Raw genomic sequence first — 25,357 nt, 5'->3', positions numbered from 1 at the left:
CCGCCGCCGCCGCCGCCGCCGCCGCTGCCGCTGCCGCCGCTCTGCAGAGCTCGCCCGCCCGCCTGGGAGGCGAGGGAGCGTGGGGCTGGGCCCGGGGCCGCGGCGACAGCAGCAGCAGCAGCGGCGGGGACGCGGGACACGAGCGGGCGGCGCGGGGCCGTCGGGGGCGGCCGGGGCCGGGCCGGCGTCCGGGTGCGCAGCTCCGCGGGAGCAGGTGGGCTATCCCGCGGGAGCGAGGAACACTCCGAGGATCTGGGGGCCGGCAGGGCCAAGGGCGCGCGGGGTCCGCGGGCGCAGGTGGCGAGAGCCGGGTGTGCCAGTGGAGGCGCGGCGCCAGCCCGTGGTGGTCGGTGTGACCGGGGCGCGGGCCCGGCTCAGGGAACGGTGGGAGCCGGGGCTCCGGTGAGGCATCAAGGAGCAGGCCCCCGGGGACTGGCGCCCTGGCCTGGGCATGAGGCGCGGCGGGGCGGGCAGGAGCGGGAGGAGGAGCCGCCGCCGCCGTTGACCCGGCCGGCCGGGAAGAGGGAGAGATGCGGAGCCCGGCGGCCCGCGCCCCACTTCCAACACCGCTGCCGCTGCTACTGCTGCTGCTGCCGCCACTACTGGGAGACCAAGTGGGGCCCTGTCGTTCCCTGGGGCCTGGGGGACGCGGTTCCTCGGGGGCCTGCGCTCCCGTGGGCTGGCTCTGTCCAGCCTCATCCTCGAACCTCTGGCTCTACACCAGCCGCTGCAGGGATGCAGGGATGGAACTGACTGGCCACCTGGTGCCCCACCACGATGGTCTGAGGGTCTGGTGTCCAGAATCCGGGGCCCAGATCCCCTTGCCGCCAGCGCCCGAAGGCTGCCTCTGGAGCTGTCGTCTTCTGGGCATTGGAGGCCACCTTTCCCCACAGGGCAAGCTTGCCCTGCCCCATGAGCACCTGTGCTTAAAGGCCCCACGGCTGAGATGCCAGTCCTGTAAGCTGGTGCAGACCCCAGGGTTCAGGGCAGGGGAAAGCTCAGCAGAAGCGTCCATGGGTGGACGTCGGAAGAGGAATGTGAATACAGCCCCCCAGTTTCAGCCCCCCAGCTACCAGGCCACAGTGCCCGAGAACCAGCCAGCAGGTACCCCTGTGGCATCTCTGCGGGCCATCGACCCAGATGAGGGTGAGGCAGGTCGGCTTGAGTACACTATGGATGCCCTCTTTGATAGCCGCTCCAACCATTTCTTCTCCCTGGACCCAATCAGTGGTGCAGTAACCACAGCTGAGGAGCTGGATCGTGAGACCAAGAGCACCCATGTCTTCAGGGTCACAGCGCAGGATCATGGCATGCCCCGACGCAGTGCCCTGGCCACGCTCACCATCTTGGTGACTGATACCAATGATCACGACCCTGTTTTTGAGCAGCAGGAGTACAAAGAGAGCCTCAGGGAGAACCTGGAGGTTGGCTATGAGGTGCTCACCGTCAGAGCCACAGATGGTGACGCCCCTCCCAATGCCAATATTCTGTACCGCCTGCTGGAGGGGCCTGGGGGCAGCCCCTCTGAAGTCTTTGAGATTGACCCTCGCTCTGGGGTAATCCGAACCCGTGGCCCTGTGGATCGGGAAGAGGTGGAATCCTACCAGTTGACAGTGGAAGCAAGTGATCAGGGTCGGGATCCCGGTCCACGGAGTGCCACAGCTGCTGTTTTCCTGTCTGTGGAGGATGATAATGACAATGCCCCCCAGTTCAGCGAGAAACGCTATGTGGTCCAGGTGCGGGAGGATGTGACCCCAGGAGCTCCGGTACTCCGGGTCACAGCCTCAGATAGAGACAAGGGCAGCAATGCCCTGGTGCATTACAGCATCATGAGTGGCAACGCTCGGGGACAGTTTTACTTAGATGCCCAGACTGGGGCTCTGGACGTGGTAAGCCCTCTTGACTATGAGACGACCAAGGAATACACCCTACGGGTTCGGGCACAGGATGGCGGCCGCCCCCCTCTCTCCAACGTCTCCGGCTTGGTGACAGTGCAGGTCCTGGATATCAATGACAATGCTCCCATCTTCGTCAGCACCCCCTTCCAGGCTACTGTCCTGGAGAGTGTTCCCTTAGGCTATCTGGTTCTCCATGTCCAGGCCATCGATGCTGATGCTGGTGACAATGCCCGCCTGGAATACCGCCTTGCGGGGGTCGGGCATGACTTCCCCTTCACCATCAACAATGGCACAGGCTGGATCTCCGTGGCTGCTGAGCTGGACCGGGAAGAGGTTGATTTCTACAGCTTTGGAGTAGAAGCCCGCGACCATGGCACCCCAGCACTCACTGCCTCGGCCAGTGTCAGCGTGACCATCCTGGATGTCAATGACAATAACCCAACCTTTACCCAACCAGAGTACACGGTGCGGCTCAACGAGGATGCGGCCGTGGGCACCAGCGTGGTGACGGTGTCGGCCGTGGACCGTGATGCCCACAGTGTCATCACCTACCAGATCACCAGCGGCAACACCCGAAACCGCTTCTCCATCACCAGCCAGAGTGGGGGGGGGCTGGTGTCCCTCGCCCTGCCGCTGGACTACAAACTGGAGCGGCAGTACGTGCTGGCTGTTACTGCCTCCGATGGCACACGACAGGACACGGCACAAGTGGTGGTGAACGTCACCGACGCTAACACCCATCGTCCCGTATTTCAGAGCTCTCACTACACGGTGAATATTAACGAGGACCGGCCAGCAGGCACCACGGTGGTGCTGATCAGTGCCACAGATGAGGACACAGGTGAGAATGCCCGCATCACCTACTTTATGGAGGACAGCATCCCCCAGTTCCGCATCGATGCAGACACAGGTGCTGTCACCACCCAGGCCGAGCTGGATTACGAGGACCAGGTGTCCTACACCCTGGCTATCACTGCCCGGGACAATGGCATTCCCCAGAAGTCTGACACCACCTACTTGGAGATCCTGGTGAATGATGTGAATGACAACGCCCCTCAGTTTCTGCGGGACTCCTACCAGGGCAGTGTCTATGAGGATGTGCCCCCCTTCACCAGTGTCCTGCAGATCTCAGCCACTGACCGTGATTCTGGCCTTAACGGCAGGGTCTTCTACACCTTCCAAGGAGGCGATGATGGAGATGGTGACTTCATTGTAGAGTCCACGTCAGGCATTGTGCGAACACTGCGGAGGCTGGATCGTGAAAATGTGGCCCAGTACATCTTGCGGGCATATGCAGTGGACAAGGGGATGCCTCCAGCTCGCACGCCCATGGACGTGACGGTCACTGTGTTGGATGTGAACGACAATCCACCTGTTTTTCAGCAGGATGAGTTTGATGTGTTTGTGGAAGAGAACAGCCCCATTGGGCTGGCTGTGGCCCGGGTCACAGCCACGGACCCTGACGAAGGCACTAACGCCCAGATCATGTACCAGATCGTGGAGGGCAACATCCCTGAGGTCTTCCAGCTGGACATCTTCTCTGGGGAGCTGACCGCTCTGGTGGACTTGGACTACGAGGACCGGCCTGAATACATCCTGGTCATCCAGGCCACGTCGGCTCCCCTGGTGAGCCGGGCTACAGTGCACGTCCGCCTGCTTGACCGCAATGACAACCCACCGGTGCTGGGCAACTTTGAGATCCTTTTCAACAACTATGTCACCAACCGCTCGAGCAGCTTCCCGGGGGGTGCCATCGGCCGGGTGCCTGCCCATGACCCTGACATCTCCGACAGCCTGACTTACAGCTTCGAGCGGGGAAACGAACTCAGCCTGGTCCTGCTCAACGCGTCCACGGGCGAGCTGAGGCTGAGTCGGGCGCTGGATAACAACCGACCTCTGGAGGCCATCATGAGCGTGCTGGTGTCAGGTAAGGAGGGGCCCAGGCGACGTGGGGATGCGGGTGGCCCGTGCGGGAGGGCCTGCAGAGCCATTCAAGGAGGAACCGCTGACCCGCCTCTGTCCCCGGTACTGGCCCGGTGGTTGAGGGGTGAGAAGCAGCTTGGGAAGGAGCCCTAGAAATCCTGGCAGCTGTGCTGGCCCTGCCCGCTGCCCCAGGCTGGGCTGGGCTGCTTCGGTGGGCCGCCCCCTGCCTACCAGCCTGTGACGTGGTGGGGGAAGTGTTATGAGGCTGCCCTGGTGACAGCTGCCAAGAATTGTGAAAAAAGGCGCGTGGAGGACTGGGGTCCCGGAGAGCTGGGGGAGGGATGGAGAGGACCGCGGCCAGGAGAGGCGAGCCGGCTGCTCAGCGCCCCTTCACGCCCGCCCACCGGGGTCCCCCTGTGATCTCATACAGCCTCTGACAGAGCTGAGGCCATGGGGCACAGGGTTGCCACTTTGGGGTCAGGACCCTGCAGTCGGGCCCCTTCTGGCTCCCGGCTGAGCCGCAGACCGGCTGAGGGGGACTTTGTCTAGGACATTCTTTTCCCTCCAGGCAGAAAAAGCCCGGCCCGGCTCCCCCTTCAGAGCTCCCACAGGAAGTGAGGCCACAGCTCATTGTCTCTCTCCAAACAGACCCCACTGTCAGAGGTTGTGGTTTGGGGTCCGGCTTGGGGGAGGGGCTGCAAGCCCGGGGCAGGCTGCAGCCTTCCGGGCCCCCTTGCTGCCCCACGGGCTGGCTGTTGTTAGACACCAGGCCTTCCCTGTGGGCCGTGAGAGCCTGGGCTCAGGGGATGGGGTGTGGGGACCGCAATGAGCCAGGGGACTGGCGGCCTCTGAGGGCAGAGCCCCCTGATCCAGTGGCGAGAGAACAGAATCCTGGGGCATGGGAGCCTGGCCCGGACCTAGGCCGGGCATTCCAGCTGCTTGGCCAAGCGCTCAGCCTGCAGACTCCCTGGACAGAAGGGCTGGGGGAGGAGAGTTGGGGTGGGGACGACATCCTGTCTCTTCTGTCAGCTACAGGGAGTGGGCAGCAGCAGCAGCAGCAAGGAGGGGGCCAGCCCCAGGTTGCTGAACCCCTTCCCCAAGCCTGGGAACAACTGGGACCCTCATGAGGGCTCACTGTTTGCTGTGCCCTGGGGATGGGTGGGTCAGGGTACCCTCACTCCAGACACATCAGGGAGGGGAGAAAGAGAAGAGCCTGCCAGGCCTCACTTCCACCCTGGGGAGTCTGGGCCAGGATGGGAGTGAGAGGCGTGCAAGACACAGGGTGTGGCTTCAGCGCCCCCCCTCCACTCATGGTCCTTCCGGGGACGCATGACTCCCCTCCCTACTCCTCAGGTGGCCATCGGAGCCAGGGCACATGAGCTTTTAGAGGTCACGGACAAGCCTCTGTGCATCTTGAAGCCTCAGTTTCTCTCCAGGAGGAGTAAGTGGGAGCTGGAGCTCCCCTGTCTCGTCCTTCTCTGTGCTGGGAGGCAGGGGGAAGGAGTGGAGAGGAAGGGCCTCTCCCTCCTGTCCATCCCCAGTCCGCCCTAGGTGATGGAGGGATGGGCAGAGGCCCCACCCAGCCTTCGTGCTCCTACCAGAGCAGAGCCCCAGACCTCGGCTCCCCTAGAATAGAGGGGGAGGCCTCAGCTGACCCTCCAGCCCTAGCCCCACCCTCTCCCCTCAGCCCTGACCCTTGGAGGCAGTCACCACGGCAACCCCAAAGTTCAGGGAGGCTGGGGTGAGGGGGATTGACTCCTACTGCCCCTTTGTTTTCCTTCTCTTGTTCTTTGTCTCTTCTTTCTTTCCCGCTTCTGCCCCTGGGGGCCCTTCTGCACTGCCCCCTCCATTGCCCTCTCCCCATCTCCTGTGTGACTGTCTCCTGATTTCCCACTTTCTCCACTGCTGGCTCTTTTCCTGGGCCTTTGTCTTCCCCTGTTTGGTCTCTGTGTTTATGCCTCTCTGATTTCCCCCTCTCTTGTTCCCTGTGGCTGCAGCTGCCCCAGCTTGGGCCGAATGGCTCCCCTGAAGCCTGAATTCTCCTTGCCTCTTCCTTACCCTGCTAGGACACACAGGAGCTCCTGTCTATGGTCTGGTCATTCCCCAGAGTGGCAGACCCCCTCCAGGCCTACAACTCCCACTGGCACATCTGCCAGGGGAAGAGGGGCTTGGAGTCTGATTCTGCCACAGTCTGGGACTTGGCACTTTTCCAGGTGTGGCAGGTTGGGTTCTAGACACAGGTGGGGTTTCCTGGAGTCAGGGCCCATCCCAACCCTTTTCTTCCCAGGAGGATGGCTCAGGTAATGCACCCCCCCCACCCCTGTTTCCACCGTTGCCTTTGGCACCTGAGGGGTGACCCAGGTCAAGGCAGGAGAGAGGAACAAAGAAGAAGCAGAGAGCCGTAGGTTGACTGCTGGGATGGGGGACAATAGCAGAGGGGGCAGGTGGCCACAGATGGTGGACCAGATGGGAAGCAACAGAGACACACTGGGCAAGGAGCACAGGCGGGGCCTGGGATGACGGAGGGGAGACATAGGGAGGAGTGCTTGTTCCCAGGGCTGAGTGGTGGTGAGGTTTCTCTTGACTGCCCCCTCCCCTCCCTGATTAGTTAGAAGTACTCTGTGTGGACTCTTGGGCTGCATTCTGCCTGGAGAGACTATCCCACCAAGGAATTACTGGGCACCAGGTACACAAGAGCCCTGTGCCAGCTCCATAACTAAGTGCAGGGAGGTCTGAAAGAGGGAGAAAAGTAGAGCCTGAGGTCATAAATCTGGGCAGGCTTCCTGGAAAAGGTGAGTTTAGAGTGGGTTAGAAAACCAGGAGGGCCGTGGGCTGGTGTCTGGATAGGCCAGGTAGGAAGGAACAGCTTGTTCAGTAGCAGCAAGTCAAGAGAAGGAGGAGCAGAAGTGAGTGATGACAAACAGGCTTGCTGGTGAGAGCAGGCGGGCCTTGCATTCTCAAGCAATGAGGCTGGAGGGCAGGTGGGCAGTGGGCCGAGGACATGGCTGAGATGGGTGTCTGGCTTTAGCCTTCCCAGCCGCCAGTGCAGTCAGCCACCTCAAGTCGCTGTGACACAGAAGCAGGATCTGTTCCCAGATCCCTTTCCTACTCCCACCCCACCCCAGAAACACCAACTCCTGTCCCATTCCTGCTAGGGTGTCCTTTTTAACAGCTACCTGGGCCCCTCCTGCTGTGTTTCAAAGACCATTTCTTCATTATGGAGACCAAATAAATTCTCATGAACATCTTACTGAACACCTACTATGTGTAGGACATTGTAGTAAATAAAAAATATGAATATCCCTTATAGCCCTGCCAAGCCATTTCCCTCTCCCCTTGGCCTCCAGCTTTCATTTTGAGCTAAATAAAATCCATTGCCATGTATTTGTGCATTCAGGTGTGTATGGTATTTCGGGGCTTAGGGTGTGTGGGTGGAGTGAGACACCAGAGTGTTAGTACTTAGCTGTTTATAAGTGAGTGTGTGGCCTGGGGGTATGGCAGGCACTCGGCTGTAATGCGGTTAGCCAAGTGGGCGATGAGTAGCCAGAGGCCCTAGGGCCGGAGGAGAGGTCAGCCCAGTGGGGCTCTTCTGGGGCTCAGGGTGGAGAGCTGCCCAGGCCCTTCCATCTCTGACCCCCAGAACGCCACAGCATCAGGCCAGTGGGCGGTGCTACCACCCATAAGGTGGCTCAGCTGGATTTCCTGGGGTGGGGCCCCACAGGCTACCCTCTGCAGCCCAGAGAGTTGGGCGGGAAGAATGCTTTGTGTGGGGCGTTGCCATGGGGATAGCGGGCCTGAGCCCAAGCAGCCATGGGGCTCAGTGGGAGGGGGACTGGGTGGCCCACTGACCCAGTTCACCCTCCATTCTCTACTGCAGTGGGGGAGGGGGAACATGGCCAGGGTCACAGTTATGGTAGTGATGAGAAATAGAGGCTGAGGGGGCAGAAGGATTATATCTGTGGGTCTCTCATGGTGCTCTGGGCCCTGTAGGAAGGTAAGAAAAAGGCGAAAGAAGATTCTTGCGCAGGAAGGCACCTGGTCTGGTATAAGGGAGCAGGACCTGTGGCTTGGGCAGGGAAAGGTGCACAAATATTAAAAGATGTGCCCCTGCTTCACAACAGAGGGTTTCTGGGAAGTATGCAATGAGAAGTTCTGAAAATCAATCCCCTTAAGTGCCCATGCGGGCTGAGCCGTCGCGTCACGGAGTGACTCTCCCTCAGGTGAGGTACACATACTTCCTAAGGCACCTTTATGCCAGTTAGAAAAGAGGACCCTTTCTTGGCAACTGGGCAATGCAGGAGTGTGCAGGTGGGATTTCAGCCCGCACTCACTCCCTCCTCCGGCTGCTCCTGCCCGGGGCCAGGTCTATGGCTTGGCAACCCTGCCCTCCCCAGGTGCTGACCGTCTCACCTCTCCGCAGACGGCGTGCACAGTGTGACCGCTCAGTGCGCACTGCGCGTCACCATCATCACCGACGAGATGCTCACGCACAGCATCACGCTGCGCCTGGAGGACATGTCGCCCGAGCGCTTCCTGTCGCCCCTACTGGGTCTCTTCATCCAGGCCGTGGCCGCCACGCTGGCCACACCCCCAGACCACGTGGTGGTCTTCAACGTGCAGCGGGACACCGACGCCCCGGGCGGCCACATCCTCAATGTGAGCCTGTCGGTGGGCCAGCCGCCAGGGCCCGGGGGCGGGCCTCCCTTCCTGCCTTCTGAGGACCTGCAGGAGCGCCTGTACCTCAACCGCAGTCTGCTCACGGCCATCTCAGCGCAGCGTGTGCTGCCCTTCGACGACAACATCTGCCTGCGCGAGCCCTGCGAGAACTACATGCGCTGCGTGTCGGTACTGCGCTTCGACTCCTCCGCGCCCTTCATCGCTTCCTCCTCCGTGCTCTTCCGGCCCATTCACCCAGTCGGGGGGCTGCGCTGCCGCTGCCCGCCTGGCTTTACGGGCGACTACTGCGAGACGGAGGTGGACCTCTGCTACTCGCGGCCCTGCGGCTCCCACGGCCGCTGCCGCAGCCGTGAGGGCGGCTACACCTGCCTCTGCCGCGATGGCTACACCGGTGAGCCCTCACCTAGGGAGGGGGACCCCTGGGGACGGCTCTGGGGGGCTAACGCCGCAGTGCCAGCACAATCAGGCTAAGGACAGGGCTGGCCTCGTTCTTTTCCAGAGTAAGGTACAGGGTACACTGGCCATTCACAAGTCCCACTTGCTCTTTCACAACCACCTATTGAGGAAGGCAGAGAGGGGAGCCCTTCTTCTCGGCCACCTACCCACCCCCCACCCCCAGGTGGTGTAACTGAGTTCAGCTCTAGCTCTAGAGCCAAGCTGCTTGCATTTGTATCCCAGCTTTGACAATATTAGCTGGGTGACCTTGGGCAAGTTACTTAACCTCTCTGTGCCTTAGTATTTTTAAGTGGATGATGAATCTATTCACATGATAAGGTGGTTGTGAGGACTGATTTAATACGGGTAAAGAGCTGGCCTGTAGGAAGTGTTGGCTGTGATTTAAGGGAACGCTGAGATCAGGTGACTTGCTCCAGGTCTCATCTGGATTAGAGATGAGGCTGGGCCTAGTACCTGATCTCTCCCCACTGCTGAGTGAGTTACCTTTCTGAGCTGCAGCAAGTGCTTTTCTCCCTAGGTATTGAGGGGAAGGCACAGAAGAGCTGGGGAAACTGGAGGGTTTGGGTGTGGGGATAGTGGTTTTCAGATTATCGCACCTGTGTGTGACCCTGAACAGAATAGCCCCACCCTTGCCCAGGTGTGTAAAACAGGGTCCTGACCAAGAGGCCTCCCTGTTGGCCTGTTTCCAGGGGTCTTTACACATCCTGTCCCAAGCCTCTCCCTGGGATGCTCACTGCCTCTGCTTTGTGCTCCTGACCCCTCCCTGCAGGCTCCCGTTTTTCCTCAGGACATCCCCTTCTCTCCTCCATGGGCCCTTCCTTCCCAGATGCCTTAGGGCTTGCTCCCTCTCCTCCAGAGCTATGCCCACTGGCTCTGCCAGCAGTGGTAGGCAAGCCCCACTGCCACCCCTGCTGCATCTTCCTGCCCAGAACTTGCCAGACTTGACTCCTCTCAGCTGCTACTGTGGCTGGAGGGGCGGGTGGGGAGCAGAGGGGTGGGCTTGGGGGAGGGGAGGGAAGTCTTTGTCCAGGAGGATGGGGTAGGGGGGTGCTTAGAGTAGACGAACAACAGTTTCCATGGAAACTAGAGCCTGTCACTAGGCACTGGAGCTGAGAACCTATCTCTAGAATCTGGGAATGGGGAGGGAGAGAAAAGGGTGGATTTTTCCATCTGATATTGGAATTTTCATCTCCTCCATTGAATCCTGGTCTGCTCCCAGGGCTCAGTTCCCTACTCTCTCAGCATCTCCCAAGTGCACAGAGGTCCTCAGTCTGGACCCCAGGGCTCAGGGTGGGAGTTCCCCACACCATCCCATAACTACGACAAATCCAAGTGGAAGCCTGGTCTTATCCCCAGGGTGGGAAACTGATCTTGGTGCCTGACAGGGACAAAAGCACCAGTGGGAGGGAGGGAGGAAGCAGGGGTTGGCACCAGCCCTCATGCTGTCCTGCAGGCCCTTCCCTCCATGCGCATTCACCCCTGAAGGGGCCAGAACACCCCCAAGCTTGCTTGGTAGCCCTGACACCAAAGGCCGCTAGGACCTGGCCCTTATAATCAGGGACCTCGTGAGCCTGTGCTCTCGAGGTCCAAACAGGGGTATGGAAGGGACTGGGAGCCTCAAGGAACTCGCAGGACAGCCATATGTGGGATTGTGGTGAGAACAGCCCAGTGCGCCACGCACAGCACAGAATGGCTGAGTTTGCACATGAGAGGAAGTGGGGATGCCTGGGAGAGTTTGGGGGTATTATGGGGGTCACAGGAGACCACGGAGGGATCACTGGATCACTTGGTGCTCACCTGCCTTACCTCTTGCCCAGGTGAGCACTGTGAGGTGAGTGCCCGCTCAGGCCGCTGCACCCCGGGTGTCTGCAAGAATGGGGGCACCTGTGTCAACCTGCTGGTGGGCGGCTTCAAGTGCGACTGCCCATCCGGAGACTTTGAGAAGCCCTTCTGCCAGGTGACCACGCGCAGCTTCCCCGCCCGCTCCTTCATCACCTTCCGGGGCCTGCGCCAGCGCTTCCACTTCACCCTGGCCCTCTCGTGAGTTCCTGGGTGCTGGGGGTAGGGGCCAGGGAGGGGGAGTCCGGTGCCTCCTGTTCTGCGGACGAGGTGGGAAGTCAGGCAGCAAAAGTGCCCAGAAGAGGTTGTTGGCAGAGCCAGGTCTGCACTTGGAATTGCCTGTGCAGTTGGCCAGCAGGCCTCCTTCACCCACCAGGGCCGTCTACGCTCCTCCCACCCCACCCTCAAGGGTGGGAGCTAGGATGCCAGGGTTTTGCTTCTGGTCCTGGTTTGGGCTCATCTTCCACACTCTAGCCACATGGCCCATAGCCTCGGCCAAGGAGTCAGCCCTCTGGAGAGTCCTGAGTAGGATCAGGGCTGGTTAGGTGGCTGGGGTGCTGGCATCCAGGTGGGTGCCCCATTGCGTGCCCCCATCGCCCACTCCTACTCAGGTTTGCCACCAAGGAGCGTGATGGGCTGCTGTTGTACAATGGACGCTTCAACGAGAAGCATGACTTTGTGGCCCTCGAGGTGATCCAGGAGCAGGTCCAGCTCACCTTCTCTGCAGGTGATCCCGCTTGCCCCATGTCCTTGCCCATCTCCTAGAGGCCCCGCGTCTCTCGGCCCTTGACCCCAAGTCACACACTCTCCCAGCCAGATCTGGGCCCAGCCCAACCATGTGCATCCCCTCCCCATTCCCAGCCCTCATCTGGTGTCCCAGCTCACCTGGGTCCTTTCCCCAGGGGAGTCAACCACCACCGTGTCCCCGTTCGTGCCCGGAGGGGTCAGTGACGGCCAGTGGCACACAGTGCAGCTGAAGTACTACAATAAGGTGGGTGTGGGAGTGGGTCAAGGAGCCGGAGGGTTCTGTCCTTGGCTCAGGTGCTCACCCAGACCTGGGTGGCACTGCCTCCCCAGGGGCTGGTCATGGCACTTCTGGATGAAAGGGGGGAAGGGAGGGGTGGAACTTGCCACCTTGCTGGGCATTCCCATTCCGCTGGGTGGTGTAGATGCTTCCTGTTCTATTAGGCAGAAACTTGAGTAGACGTTGAGGAAGGTAAAGCACGTAAGTCATGTGAGCACACATCAGTGTGCATGTGTGTTTGTGTACACACACACGTATATGTGGGTGTGTGTGTACACACGGGGGGTGAGTTAGTGCCTGGCCCATGACCTGAGTGGCTCTTGCCCACTCTTCCCATCTCTGCCCTTCCCTGTCCACAGCCGCTTTTGGGTCAGACAGGGCTCCCGCAGGGCCCATCCGAGCAGAAGGTGGCTGTGGTGACCGTGGATGGCTGTGACACAGGGGTGGCCCTGCGCTTCGGAGCTGTGCTGGGCAACTACTCCTGTGCTGCCCAGGGCACCCAGGGTGGCAGCAAGAAGTAAGCAGGGGAGAGGGCTGGGGCTGCGGTGAGGTGTGGGCCAGTCAGGGCGGGAGGGTTGTAGGGGGACCTTTGGGGGCCCTGAAATGGGGACCAGTTCAGACGGGGGTCTTCCCTCACCTTGCTTCCCTCTGCCCCTGCTCAGCCCTCTGCGGGGGCTGGGGTGGGAGGCGGCAGCAGGCAAGACTGGGGGACTAGAGCCGGGCCTCGTGCAGCGGTCCGGGGAGGAGCGGGTATCAGATGAGAGCAGCTCCGGGTTGAGGCTCCCCTTCCCCTGGCTGCTCTGCAGGGCCCCTTGGGCTCCTGGACTGGCGGCAGGGCTCAGGGAGGAAGAAGAGCCGGAAGCACCCCACTCTCCCTCATGTCGCAGCCATTTTCGCTCCCCCAGGTCTCTGGACCTGACAGGGCCCCTGCTGCTGGGCGGGGTGCCTGACCTGCCTGAGAGCTTCCCTGTCCGAACCCGGCACTTCGTGGGCTGCATGAGGAACCTGCAGGTGGACAGCCGCCATGTCGACATGGCCGACTTCATTGCCAACAATGGCACCGTGCCCGGTATGGGAGCTGGGGTAGGGGCGAGGCCAGGGGCCCTATGCAGAGAGGAGGGGTGTGCCTGCTGCGGGGACCCCTGCACGTGGCGGGTCTCGGAGCCCCCTCCAGCCACTGCCACAGGTTTTCTGTTGGGAGCCTCCACCTGAGTGCCCTTCTCTCCACTCTAGGCTGCCCTGCCAAGAAGAACGTGTGTGACAGCAACACTTGCCACAATGGGGGCACCTGTGTGAACCAGTGGGATGCCTTCAGCTGCGAGTGCCCTCTGGGCTTCGGGGGCAAGAGCTGTGCCCAGGGTAGGGGGGCAGCCCTCAGAGGTCGGGGCCTGGGAGCTGTCAGCAGTGCTGGGAACGCTGGCAGGGTCCGGGCAGGCACTGGGCAGGGCCCAGCTGAGCTGGGCTGTGGGTAGAAAAGCGTGTCTGGGCAGAGCCCTGAGAGGGTAGCACGGGAGACAAAGGGCCCAGTCAGAGGCAGGCCTGGGCACAGTGTGGTGCGGGCCCAGGGCAGGTGAATGCTCTGGGGGGCGGGGCTGCCGTGGAGAGTGGGCACTAGGAGGGACAGTGCCCTGCCTCCCAGGGAGCCGCCCCTGCTGAGCATCATACCCCCTGGGGCACTTGGGCGCTCCGCCTCTCAGAGTCTGCCTTTATCTGTCTCCCCAGAAATGGCCAACCCGCAGCGCTTCCTGGGCAGCAGCCTGGTGGCCTGGCATGGCCTCTCGCTGCCCATCTCTCAGCCCTGGCACCTCAGCCTCATGTTCCGCACACGCCAGGCCGACGGCGTCCTGCTGCAGGCTGTCACCAGGGGGCGCAGCACCATCACCCTGCAGGTGATGCAGAGAGGGGTGGGGCAAGCGGGCCCTGGCCAGGGTTGGTCAGAGATGGCTGGGCGGGGCCTTTCCCTGGAAAGAAAAGGCATCTAGGTTCGTTTGGTGGATCACTGCTGCCATCTCTTGGGCCCAAGGGAAATAATACCTTTTCCTCTCTGGCCTCAGCTGGGCAGCAGGATGGGTTTGGTGGTCCAGGAAGGAGGACGGTGGGCTGGAAGAAGAGCCGATTAAGGCAGTCTGCTGACCCTCTTTTCTTCTGGTGCCAGCTTCAGGAGGGCCACGTGGTGCTGAGCGTGGAGGGCACTGGGCTTCAGGCCTCGTCTCTCCGGCTGGAGCCAGGCCGGGCCAATGATGGCGACTGGCACCATGCACAGCTGGCACTGGGAGCCAGTGGGGGCCCCGGCCACGCCATCCTGTCCTTCGACTATGGGCAGCAGCGGGCAGAGGGCAACCTGGGCCCCCGGCTGCATGGGCTACACCTGAGCAACATTACCGTCGGGGGAGTGCCTGGGCCGGCCAGTGGTGTGGCCCGCGGCTTCCGGGGCTGTTTGCAGGTAAGCCTCCTGCCCTGCCTTCTCATCTCCAATAGCTGGAGGCTGGAGGCCCGCTCCACAAAGGGCCAACACTACTTTGTCCCTCCCAGGGTGTTCGGGTAAGCGAGACGCCCGAGGGTGTTAGCAGTCTGGATCCCAGCCGTGGGGAAAGTGTCAATGTGGAGCCAGGCTGTAGCCTGCCAGACCCCTGTGACTCGAACCCATGTCCTGCCAACAGCTATTGCAGTGACGACTGGGACAGCTATTCCTGCAGCTGCGATCCAGGTATGCCAGGGATCCAGGGAAATGGGGCAGGTTAGCAAGTGCGGGGCGGCGACGGTTCACTCTGGCTGAGCTGTGTGACCTGGGGCTAGTCACATCACCTCTCTGAGCCTCTCCTGCACTACAAAGCCAGCGCCAGCTGGTATAGCTGCTCAGAATAGAAGGAGATGGATGAAGGCAGGTTTGAAGAAAGTGCCAGGGGAAGGTGGGGATTGAGCCTCTCCTGTCCTTCTGGTCCCAGGTTACTATGGTGACAACTGTACTAATGTGTGTGACCTGAACCCATGTGAGCATCAGTCCGTGTGTACCCGAAAGCCCAGTGACCCCCATGGCTATATCTGCGAGTGTCCCCAAAATTACCTTGGGCCATACTGTGAGACCAGGTAAGTGGACCATTGCAGGCAGCAGCAGGTCCCAGTGGCACTGCCTGTGTCTGGTGTGTCCCTCAGAGCACTGAGAACCTGGCTGAGCCGCAGCCAGGCTCAGAAAGGCCACACGTGGCTACGCCAGACGGGTGGCAGAGGGAGCCCATTCCTGCCTGGTCCTTCTCCGCAGGATTGACCAGCCTTGCCCCCGAGGCTGGTGGGGACACCCCACGTGCGGCCCGTGCAATTGTGACGTCAGCAAAGGCTTCGATCCGGACTGCAACAAGACAAGCGGCGAGTGCCACTGCAAGGTGACAGCCCCGGCCTAGGCCTCCACAGCGGCTGCCTTGGCCTCTGTTCTGTACCTCCTGGGCCCTTGGGGGGGGCAGTGAAGGAAGCCTCCCTGCAGAGAGCTGAGGGCTATGTGCCTTTGCTCCACTAGGGCAGGCAAGGGGCTGTTTGTCCTCGTATGTCTGGGGTGTGGGGCGTCCAGGACCTATACTTAACCAGGGAGCTCTCGGTCAGCTATACTGGTTGTTTGCAGCCTGTTCTGATTGGTGTCTCATTGATAGATTAAACTCCAAAACATTACCAGTTGTTACATATTTTGAATGTACCATTCTTGGTGGGGACCTGAGGTCAGGGAGCTTCTCTCCAGAGGGGCCACAGTGAAGGATCCATGAGCATCCAGGGAAGAGAGCCTGAGCCAGTGACCCCATCCTCCCTCTTCCCTCCCAGGAGAACCACTACCGGCCCCCTGGCAGCCCTGCCTGCCTGCTGTGTGACTGCTACCCCACGGGCTCTCTGTCCCGAGTCTGTGACCCTGAGGATGGCCAGTGTCCATGCAAGCCAGGTGTCATTGGGCGCCAGTGTGATCGCTGTGACAACCCTTTTGCTGAGGTCACCACCAACGGCTGTGAAGGTAGGGCTCTTGCGGTAGATGGGTGGCCCTCCCTGCTGTGTGCCAGGCCCTCGTGTCCCAGGGAGGCCAGGAGCATGGGCTGGTTGCAGGCCTGAGGTTGCACAGGGAGGGCTGGGGAGCCTGGCCAGAGCTGTAGGGGGACAGTTGCTCCTGAGTGACGGTGTGTGCTTCCCTGCAGTGAATTATGACAGCTGCCCACGGGCCATCGAGGCTGGGATCTGGTGGCCCCGTACCCGCTTCGGGCTGCCTGCTGCTGCCCCCTGCCCCAAAGGCTCCTTTGGTAGGTGCTGGAGGCCCAGAATGTGAGACTGAGGACTTGGCCTTTCATCAGTGGGGTGAGGGTGGGGAGCCCCTGGCTACTGATTATAGGACCCCACTTTCCAGCCTCCAGGTCCTGGGGACTCCATATCCCATGCTCCCTTGGCTCACTGTTCCCCTGCTCCCAAGGTTGCCTAAATGAAAGGTGCCTATATCTTGGACTCATAACAAAAGTGCTAAAAAACCTGCAGTGTGCGTGGCACAGGGCTGGGTGCTAGAGATTCAAAGATGAGTCACACAGGGTTCCCGTCCTCAGCTCACCACCTAGTACTGGAGTTATGCCACTAGAAAGACGGTCTGGGGAGTAGGGGAGGTGAGGTGCTGTCCCAGGGGACCCAGCCGCAGGATGGGGGCTGGTGCTGGTCCTTGGATTGACGATGAGCAGAGTTCAGAAGTAGAGAGTGAGTGGCAGAGAGCGCAAGGTGGTGGCTGGAGAGGGACAGCCACGTCTGGGGGCTCGAGGGGACCACGTGCCCTGTGCTCCTGTAGCCCTTGTTTGGGCTGATCCTACAGAGGTTTTGGCTCTGGTGTTCTCCACACGCGTCTCCCTGTTTTCACCTGCAGTATGGGACGGCAGGGCCCTTGTTTGGTTGTCGCCTGTCTCTGGTCCATGAGGGGCTGGCCCCCAGCAGAACTCAGCCAGGTCTCGGCAGCCTCCTGTGTCTCTCCCTGAGGCCTGCCCTCCTGGCTGCCTTCCCCCAGGGACTGCTGTGCGCCACTGTGACGAGCACAGAGGGTGGCTCCCCCCAAACCTCTTCAACTGCACATCAGTCACCTTCTCAGAGCTGAAGGACTTTGTAAGTGGAACTTCTCATCTCCACCGCCTTACCCCCACCCCCTGCCCTCGCCCAGTATGACCTGCCTGCCTCCCCAGCTTTGAGAAAGGGGACTCTGGAATTCCAGCTCCTGTCTCCCAGGGGCCCCCGCCTGGAGGCCATTTCTCCCCTTTCCTGAGTCCTTTTACTCTAGAGTTCAGTTCTACTCTCTGGGTACCTCACTCCTGTGCTGACCCCCCAGCCTATCTTGGTCCCAGGCTGAGCGGCTGCAGCGAAACGAGTCAGGCCTGGACTCGGGGCGCTCCCAGCGGCTGGCCCTGCTTCTGCGTAATGCTACCCAACACACGGCTGACTACTTCGGCAGTGACGTCAAGGTGGCCTACCAGCTGGCCACTCGGCTACTGGCCCACGAGAGCACCCAGCGAGGCTTCGGGCTGTCCGCCACACAGGATGTGCACTTCACCGAGGTGGGGCTTGGAGGGGGCAGGAATGGCTGGGTGGGTGGAGGTCACAGTGAGTGAGCCTGCTCCTAGCCACTGGGGGGCAAAGTGGGGGGCACTCCCCACCCCTGCCTTTGGGGAGCTCCCAGCCGGCATGAGGCCCCCATGAGACCCCCTGAGCCATGGCCCAGCATATGGGTAATTTAGAGCACCTCTTCCTAACCCTTTTCATAGCAAGGCGCCCGTAGAAAATAATGTTTGTACTGGGGCCTGGTCTGATCAGGCTTCTCGGAGGAGAGGGCCTGCCCATCGTGCCAGGACAGGGAGGAACCAGCATCTAATAACATCTGTGTGGGAAACTCTTAGAGACTGAGGAGGAAGGATTAGAGGGAGGGCATGGTGGGGGGCGAGCCAGGGCTGGTCTAGGTACAGGCTGGGGCCTGGTGGTGGGGACGAGGAGTGAGGCTGCAGGCACAGCCCACGGTGACCGTGCCCTCCCCCAGAATCTGCTGCGGGTAGGCAGCGCCCTCCTGGATGCAGCCAACAAGCGGCACTGGGAGCTGATCCAGCAGACAGAGGGTGGCACCGCCTGGCTGCTCCAGCACTATGAGGCCTACGCCAGTGCCCTGGCCCAGAACATGCGGCACACCTACCTAAGCCCCTTCACCATCGTCACGCCCAACATCGGTGAGGCTGCTGCCCGGGTGGGAGGGCTCAGGGAGAGTCTCTGGTAAGGGCGGCCGTGCCAGGGGCCTGCCCACCTCACCGGGGGTCTGACCTGTGACCTCTCCCTAGTCATCTCTGTAGTTCGCCTGGACAAGGGGAACTTCGCTGGGGCCAAGCTGCCCCGCTACGAGGCGCTGAGAGGGGAGCAGCCCCCGGACCTTGAGACAACGGTCATTCTGCCTGAGTCCGTCTTCAGAGGTCAGTGGGGGCCAAGGGGTGGGTCAGGGGCCAGGCTGGGGCATCTGTGCAGGACCCAGCTGAGTGGACAGTGTCCCCATCCCAGAAACGGCCCCCGTGGTCAGGCCCGCGGGCCCTGGAGAGGCCCAGGAGCCAGAGGAGCTGGCACGGCGTCAGCGGCGGCACCCGGAGCTGAGTCAGGGTGAGGCGGTGGCCAGTGTCATCATCTACCGCACCCTGGCTGGGCTGCTGCCCCATAACTACGACCCAGACAAGCGGAGCCTGAGGTGAGCCGCTGGGGAGACGAGGAGTGGTGGGGGGGGCAGGTTGGGTGGGTGAGGCACAGAGTGGGGCCAGGGGTTGGGGGCATCTCAGAGTGATTAGGGGCGTCCTCCAGTCACGCAACTACCATGGTGACTGTGTGCCCGCCTGCCCCGCGCCAGAGTTCCCAAACGCCCTGTCATCAACACGCCCGTGGTGAGCATCAGCGTCCATGACGACGAGGAGCTTCTGCCCCGTGCTTTGGACAAGCCAGTCACGGTGCAGTTCCGGCTGCTGGAGACGGAGGAGCGGACGAAGCCCATCTGTGTCTTCTGGAACCATTCGATCCTGTGAGCCTGCACTGCCCTGCCCCCAAGGCTTTGGGCGGAGAGCTCAGGCCCCTGGGCACCCCACCCTTCTTGTCTCCTGACCCTGCCTCCCTCATGCAGGGTCAGTGGCACAGGTGGCTGGTCAGCCCGAGGCTGCGAAGTCGTCTTCCGCAACGAGAGCCACGTCAGCTGCCAGTGCAACCACATGACGAGCTTTGCTGTGCTCATGGACGTGTCCAGGCGGGAGGTTGGACCCACCAGGGGTAGCTGCAGAGCTGGGGGTGGGAGCCAAGGGCACTGGACTAGGTGCTCAGGCCCCGCCCTTCCTAATCCCTCTGGCTCTCTGCCACCCACCCTGCAGAATGGGGAGATCCTGCCACTGAAGACGCTGACCTATGTGGCCCTAGGGGTCACCTTGGCTGCCCTACTGCTCACTTTCCTCTTCCTCACTATTCTGCGTGCCCTGCGCTCCAACCAGCACGGCATCCGACGGAACCTGACTGCCGCCCTGGGCCTAGCTCAGCTGGTCTTCCTCCTGGGAATCAACCAGGCTGACCTCCCTGTAAGATGTTCCTCCTCACGCAGAAACCTTCCCCAGTGTCCCGCCGTCACAGGCTCCCATATGCATCCTCCCCAGCGGCCCCCTCAATCCCTGCTCCTGCAGTAGTGACTGATAAAGAGCCAGCCTAGTGCCTGGCCCACAGTTCCCGCCTCTCTAGCTCCCCCTTACTTCCCCAGCACCCGAGAGGTACCTTCCTCTGGCCCAGACTCCCCCTGAAGCACCTCCCAACACCCAGGCTCTCCTCCCCTGTCTGGCGAGAGCAGGACCCACACTCTGGGTGTGCCTTGGTCACTGACTGGGCGCGGCCTGGGCCCTCAGTTTGCCTGCACAGTCATCGCCATCCTGCTGCACTTCCTGTACCTCTGCACCTTTTCCTGGGCTCTGCTGGAGGCCTTGCACCTGTACCGGGCACTCACCGAGGTGCGCGACGTCAATGCCGGCCCGATGCGCTTCTACTACATGTTAGGCTGGGGTGTGCCCGCCTTCATCACAGGTACCCCCACCCCCGATCCCGGGCCTTGAGGTTCTACATCCCTAGGGCCTACGTCCATCTTCATGCCACCTTCTCCCACTCCCATCCCAGGCCCAGAGGCCCACATCCCTATGCCTGGGCCAGGTTCTCCACAAGTATCCCTCTGGTTTAACTCAGCTATTGACACCCCCACTCAGGGACAGGGTCCCCCATCCTGGAGAGGACGGCATGGACAGATGGTGGGCAGAAGCCTTCATCCCCTGCATCTGGCCCTAGGAGCCCATTTGACCGCCTGACTGATTTCCAAGTCCCTGATCACCCCTTCCCCGCTGCTGTCACCAGGTCTAGCCGTGGGCCTGGACCCGGAGGGCTATGGGAACCCTGACTTCTGCTGGCTCTCCATCTATGATACGCTCATCTGGAGTTTCGCTGGCCCCGTGGCCTTTGCTGTCTCGGTAAGTGCTGGAAAGCGGCTGGGGGCGAGCAGGCTGTGACCTCAGGATCCCCTTTAGGAATTGCTGAGGCCTCCATAGGGTGGGGTGGAAGCTGTCTGTCCCTTGATGGTCCCCCTCACACGTCCCCCTCCCCTGCTAGATGAGTGTCTTCCTGTACATCCTGGCGGCCCGGGCGTCCTGTGCTGCCCAGCGGCAGGGCTTTGAGAAGAAAGGCCCTGTGTGAGTATGGGGTGTGGGTGCCCTGGCAGTGGACGGGCATCGGCACGGGAGGCCTCACGGCCAGACTCATAGCCCACCCCCTCCCCAGCTCGGGCCTGCGGCCCTCCTTCGCTGTCCTCCTGCTGCTGAGCGCCACGTGGCTACTGGCACTGCTCTCTGTCAACAGTGACACCCTCCTCTTCCACTACCTCTTTGCTGCTTCCAATTGCATCCAGGTACCTGGTCCGACCCATTCCCTGTGGGAGGCCGGTGGAATTGTAGGTGGGAAGCTTGGGTACGAGGTGCCTTAATAAGCACTTAGACACTTGCTGCTTCTTGCCTGTCAGGGCCCCTTCATCTTCCTCTCCTATGTGGTGCTTAGCAAGGAGGTCCGGAAAGCACTCAAGTTTGCCTGCAGCCGCAAGCCCAGCCCTGACCCTGCTCTGACCACCAAGTCCACCCTGACCTCGGTGAGGGAGCCAGGGTCAGGGAGGTGAAGGGGTCATGGGGAGTTGAGGGGGAAGAGGCAGGAGGGACAAAGGCTGTGCGTTTGTCCCACTTTTTCTCCATCCTTACATCCTTTCCTGGAAGGAGGAAGGGGTGGTAAAATGGTATGTGTGGCCTTGGAAGAAGGGACCTGGGGTCGGGGAGGGGTATTTTGACTTGAGAGAGATGGGAGCGGAGCTTAGAATAGATGAGGGAGTGGCCAAGACAGGTAATCAGGTCATAAATGCCCCACACCTGAGAATCCCTTGTGCATCTTGATAAATCTTCTGTGTCTCCCAGAATGCTCTCAGGAGATAATTCCTGGTGCCACCTTTTGCCAGCAAACACTTATACAGCCGAGTCCAGGGTACTTGGGGTGCGTAGAACTGGCACAGTTATGGCAGAGCTACACTACTAGGCCCTGAAATGGGGGCAGCAAAGATGTGGGGCCTGTCTCTTCAGTCCTGGGCATGCGGGGTGGGGGTGGGGGGTAGAACTTAGGGCAAGCTCCCTCGGCCCCTCCACTTTCCTGGGGCCACCCCTTCCGGCTCCCCCATGTACTGACCTCTCTGTTCCCTGCCTAGTCCTACAACTGCCCCAGCCCCTATGCAGATGGAGGGCTCTACCAGCCCTATGGAGACTCAGCAGGCTCTTTGCACAGCGCCAGCCGCTCAGGCAAGAGTCAGCCCAGCTACATCCCCTTCTTGCTGAGGTGAGCTCTGGTGATGGGACAGTTGGGGAGGGGAGAAGAGCACCTGGCATGCTAGACCCAGGCCAGGCTGCTAGGAGATGGGTAGCACACACCATGGCTGACACGGTGGCAGCTTGAAGTGGAAGCAGTGAGGAACATGGGGCAGGAACTGGAAAACCCAGAACAGAGAGAGAAGAGAATGGGACACCGGGCGAGGGGCCAGGCTGATGCCTCCAGCATGTCTTGTCTTCTTAGGGAGGAGTCCACACTGAACCCTGGCCAAGGGCCCCCTGGCCTGGGGAACCCTGGTGGCCTATTCCTGGAAGGTCAAGACCAGCAGCACGGTGAGGACGGAACCTCCTGACGGCCAGTGGTGGTGGAGGCGCAGCTGCCTAACTTTTGTTGAGGGTGGGCAGTGGCGGATGGGCTGCCTGTGATCTCTCCCCCACGTCCTAGATCCAGACACAGACTCCGACAGTGACCTGTCCCTGGAAGATGACCAGAGTGGCTCCTATGCCTCTACCCACTCATCAGATAGTGAGGAGGAGGAAGAGGAGGAAGAGGCGGAGGCCACCTTCCCTGGAGAGCCGGGCTGGGACAGCCTGCTGGGGCCTGGGGCGGAGAGACTGCCCATGCACAGTACCCCCAAGGGTGGGTCAGCGCAGGGTTGTGGCCTTTGCGGGCAGTGGGAGGGCAGAGGGGCTGGGATTCCTGGGAAGCAAGACTAGGACGGTGACTCTCCTAGCTGTCTGCCTTCTCTGGGCCTCATCTACTTCCTTTCTCCACCAGATGGGGGCCTGGGGCCCGGGAAGGTTCCCTGGCCAGGAGACTTTGGGACCACAGCAAAGGACAGTGGTGGCAACGGGGCCTCTGAGGAGCGGCCGCGGGAGAATGGAGATGCCCTGCCTCGGGAGGGGTCCCTGGGTCCCCTTCCAGGCCCTTCTGCCCAACCTCACAAAGGTGAGCGGGGTATGCTCAGCTGCATGCTCCCCCATCAGCAACCTCACTCCTCACACTGGCCTGTGGCTGGTGGGGCTCTCGAGGGCAGCCCCATGCTCCTTCCGCCTGCTCCTCATGGCACCCGCCCTCCGGCCCACAGGCATCCTCAAGAAGAAGTGTCTGCCCACCATCAGTGAGAAGAGCAGCCTCCTGCGGCTACCCCTGGAGCAGGGCACAGGGTCTTCCCGGGGCTCCTCAGCCAGCGAGGGCAGCCGGGGTGGGCCCCCTCCCCGCCCTCCACCGAGGCAGAGCCTCCAGGAACAGCTGAATGGGGTCATGCCCATCGCCATGAGCATCAAGGCAGGCACGGTGGATGAGGACTCGTCAGGCTCCGAGTGAGTGTGGCTGGGTGGGCGGGACAGGGTGCAGCCCCGCAGAGGCCCCGCCTCCAGGCCTCCCCAGGCCACTCTGGTGGGCAGCGGAGTGTGGCGCAGGTCCCTTCAGGCCACATGCCCACAAACATGGTGCCCTGTGGGGTCAGCCCAGCCCAGCATCGGGCAAAGTGAGGGAGGGTGGGGAGCCGGGGTTGCTTTTCTGTTTCCTTCTTCTGGTGAAAGCTTCTCACTGTCTCCTCTGCTCCGACTAACCCTCTGTCTGCCTTTTCTGTCACTTTCCTTTCCTGCCTCTCCAGATTTCTCTTCTTTAACTTCCTGCATTAACCCTGGGCCGGTGGTTCCTACACCCTGAGGCTCCCTTACGTTCCCCAGCTGCACTCATGCCCCCACTCCTGTCTTGTGCTTTATCCCGCCCCTGCTCCCCCTGCCTGCCTGCCTGCCTGCAGCAGCGACGAAACATCCATCTGAGGAGCCTGGGCCTTGCCGGGAGGGGCACCCACCCCACCCAAGGCCATCTAGTGCCAACTCCCTCCCCCACCATTCCCCTCACTGCACTTTGGACCCCTGGGGCCAACATCTCCAAGACAAAGTTTTTCAGAAAAGAGGAAAAAAATTTTAAAAAAGGAACTCCACTCTTCATGACTTCAGGGATTAATTTTTTTTATACGCTGGAAATTGACTCCCCTTTCCCTCCCCAAAGAGGATAGGACCTCCCAGGATGCTTTCCCAGCCTCTCCTCAGTTTCCCATCTGCTGTGCCTCTGGGAGGAGAGGGACTCTTGGGGGGCCTGCCCCTCGTTTGCCATCACCAAAAGGAAAGGACAAAGCCACATGCACCCAGGGCATCAAGCCCTGCGGGCCGCACCGGGCAGGCCTCAGTGCGGCGAGGGCGCAGGGCCGAGGGCACGCCTCACCCCGCCTGTGCCGCCCCTTCCAGGAACTGAAAAAGCCCTGTCCGGAGAGGGGGCAGAAGGACTCAGCGCCCCCAGACCCCCAAATGCTGCATGAACACATTCTGAAGGGAACCCGCACCCCTGGGTGGCGGCCAGGCCACCCCAGCCCCTCTCCTTTCCCTGGACTTTGGCCGTGCGCTGCAGCCCGGGTATTTGCTCAGTTCGCTGACCCAAAAGTGCTTCATTTCCCTGCCCGCCCCATGCTGGGGAAGGCCAGTCATGTGTTAAGTTGCGCTTCTTTGCTATTGTGTGGGTGGGACAGGGAGGAAGAGGACAGATGGGGCTGGCCCGGTTGCCCCGTGCTGTCTCCAGCCCAGGTCTCCTGTCTGGGTTCCAGTGTCCACTCGCCCTCCTCTGAGACCAGACAAACCCCACTGACCTGCTGTGGCCTCTGAGACATGTTCTATTTTTATCCCCTTGGAATTGGCTCTCTTCTTCGAAGGACCAGGTCCCTGTTCCTCTTTCTCCCCCTCACCACCCAGCTCCCTGCGAAGAGAGAGTTAATATATATTTTTTATTTATTTGCTTTTTGTGTTGGGATGGGTCCAGTCCCAGGGGGTCTGATGTGGCCATCAGTCAGGTCGGGTGTGTACCCAGCAGTCCTGGCGAGGGGGCCTCAGGCCCTTCCCCTTGCTCCAGGCTGTCATCTCCCCACCTCTCCTCTCCCTCCTCAGTTTTGCCAACTGCTGTTCATCTGAGTCACCATTTATGCTGAGCATGTATTCCAGACTTGTCACCCATTTTCCTCTGGAGCAGGTGGCTAGAAAAAGAGGCTCTGAGTAGAAAAAGTGTTCCTATTTCTCATTTGTAAGGCTGGTCTCTGGCTTTTCTGCCATGGATTCTTTCCCTGGCCTCTCCCCTCAGCAATTCCTGCAAAGGGTTAAAAACTTAACTGGTTTTTACTACTGATGACTTGACTTAAAAAAATACAAAGATGCTGGATGCTAACTTGATACTAACCATCTGATTGTACAGTTTGATTGTAACTGTAAATATGGTAGCATTTTGTGCTTTGTTTTTTCAGTTCCCCATGCTACTGAATAAAACTAGTTCTGTGCGGGCTGAGCACTGTCATCCTGTCCTCCTGTGTGGGGCCCTTTCCTTCCAGAGGGGGGAGGCCTGGTCTCTGGAAAACACGGGCAGGCAGGGCCCTGGAAGGGCCAGGTCAGGGGACTCAGATGTCCTCTCGACACCCCCAGCAGTGTCCCCCAAATAGCCTCAGTACTGAGCCCACATCCTGGCATTTCCAACGAAGATGTGGCTGTTCGCAGGAAAGTATGCTTCTCACCAGGACAGGAGGGACTCGCATGGCTGGAGAGGCTGCACAGAGCAGGCAGGATTCCAGCCCAGCCCCTTAGGGCTGAGTCCCGTC

The 25,357-nt window shown here is 60.9% G+C and overlaps 1 protein-coding gene across 3 annotated transcripts; it reads left to right on the top strand.

Annotated features, from left to right (window-relative positions):
- Window positions 1–181: 181 nt before the first annotated feature.
- On the top strand, window positions 182–25,040 carry CELSR2 (cadherin EGF LAG seven-pass G-type receptor 2). Of its 3 annotated transcripts, none has more exons than XM_061183763.1 (34): window positions 182–3,825; window positions 8,242–8,889; window positions 10,772–10,994; window positions 11,405–11,520; window positions 11,696–11,784; window positions 12,177–12,334; window positions 12,723–12,886; window positions 13,051–13,176; window positions 13,540–13,706; window positions 13,973–14,260; window positions 14,350–14,524; window positions 14,763–14,904; window positions 15,077–15,197; window positions 15,625–15,808; window positions 15,987–16,088; window positions 16,829–16,923; window positions 17,160–17,369; window positions 17,846–18,029; window positions 18,138–18,266; window positions 18,352–18,532; window positions 18,689–18,856; window positions 18,956–19,082; window positions 19,197–19,397; window positions 19,716–19,890; window positions 20,212–20,324; window positions 20,464–20,543; window positions 20,632–20,758; window positions 20,870–20,992; window positions 21,593–21,720; window positions 21,955–22,043; window positions 22,156–22,350; window positions 22,489–22,659; window positions 22,799–23,033; window positions 23,480–25,040. In XM_061183763.1, exons 1-34 carry the CDS (start codon window positions 531–533, stop codon window positions 23,499–23,501), a joined length of 8,751 nt encoding a protein of 2,916 aa, XP_061039746.1. In that variant the 5' UTR covers window positions 182–530; the 3' UTR covers window positions 23,502–25,040. The 3 variants fall into 3 exon arrangements, with proteins under 3 accessions (XP_061039746.1, XP_061039745.1, XP_061039744.1); XM_061183762.1 differs by having other exon boundaries at window positions 12,705–12,886; window positions 23,970–25,040; XM_061183761.1 differs by having other exon boundaries at window positions 12,705–12,886.
- Window positions 25,041–25,357: the final 317 nt, after the last annotated feature.

Source organism: Eubalaena glacialis, chromosome 3 (genome assembly GCF_028564815.1).
Source record: "Eubalaena glacialis isolate mEubGla1 chromosome 3, mEubGla1.1.hap2.+ XY, whole genome shotgun sequence".
NCBI lineage: Eukaryota > Metazoa > Chordata > Mammalia > Artiodactyla > Balaenidae > Eubalaena > Eubalaena glacialis.
The sequence above is the reverse complement of the archived record's forward strand: the minus strand, read 5'-3'. Positions and strand labels throughout refer to the sequence as shown.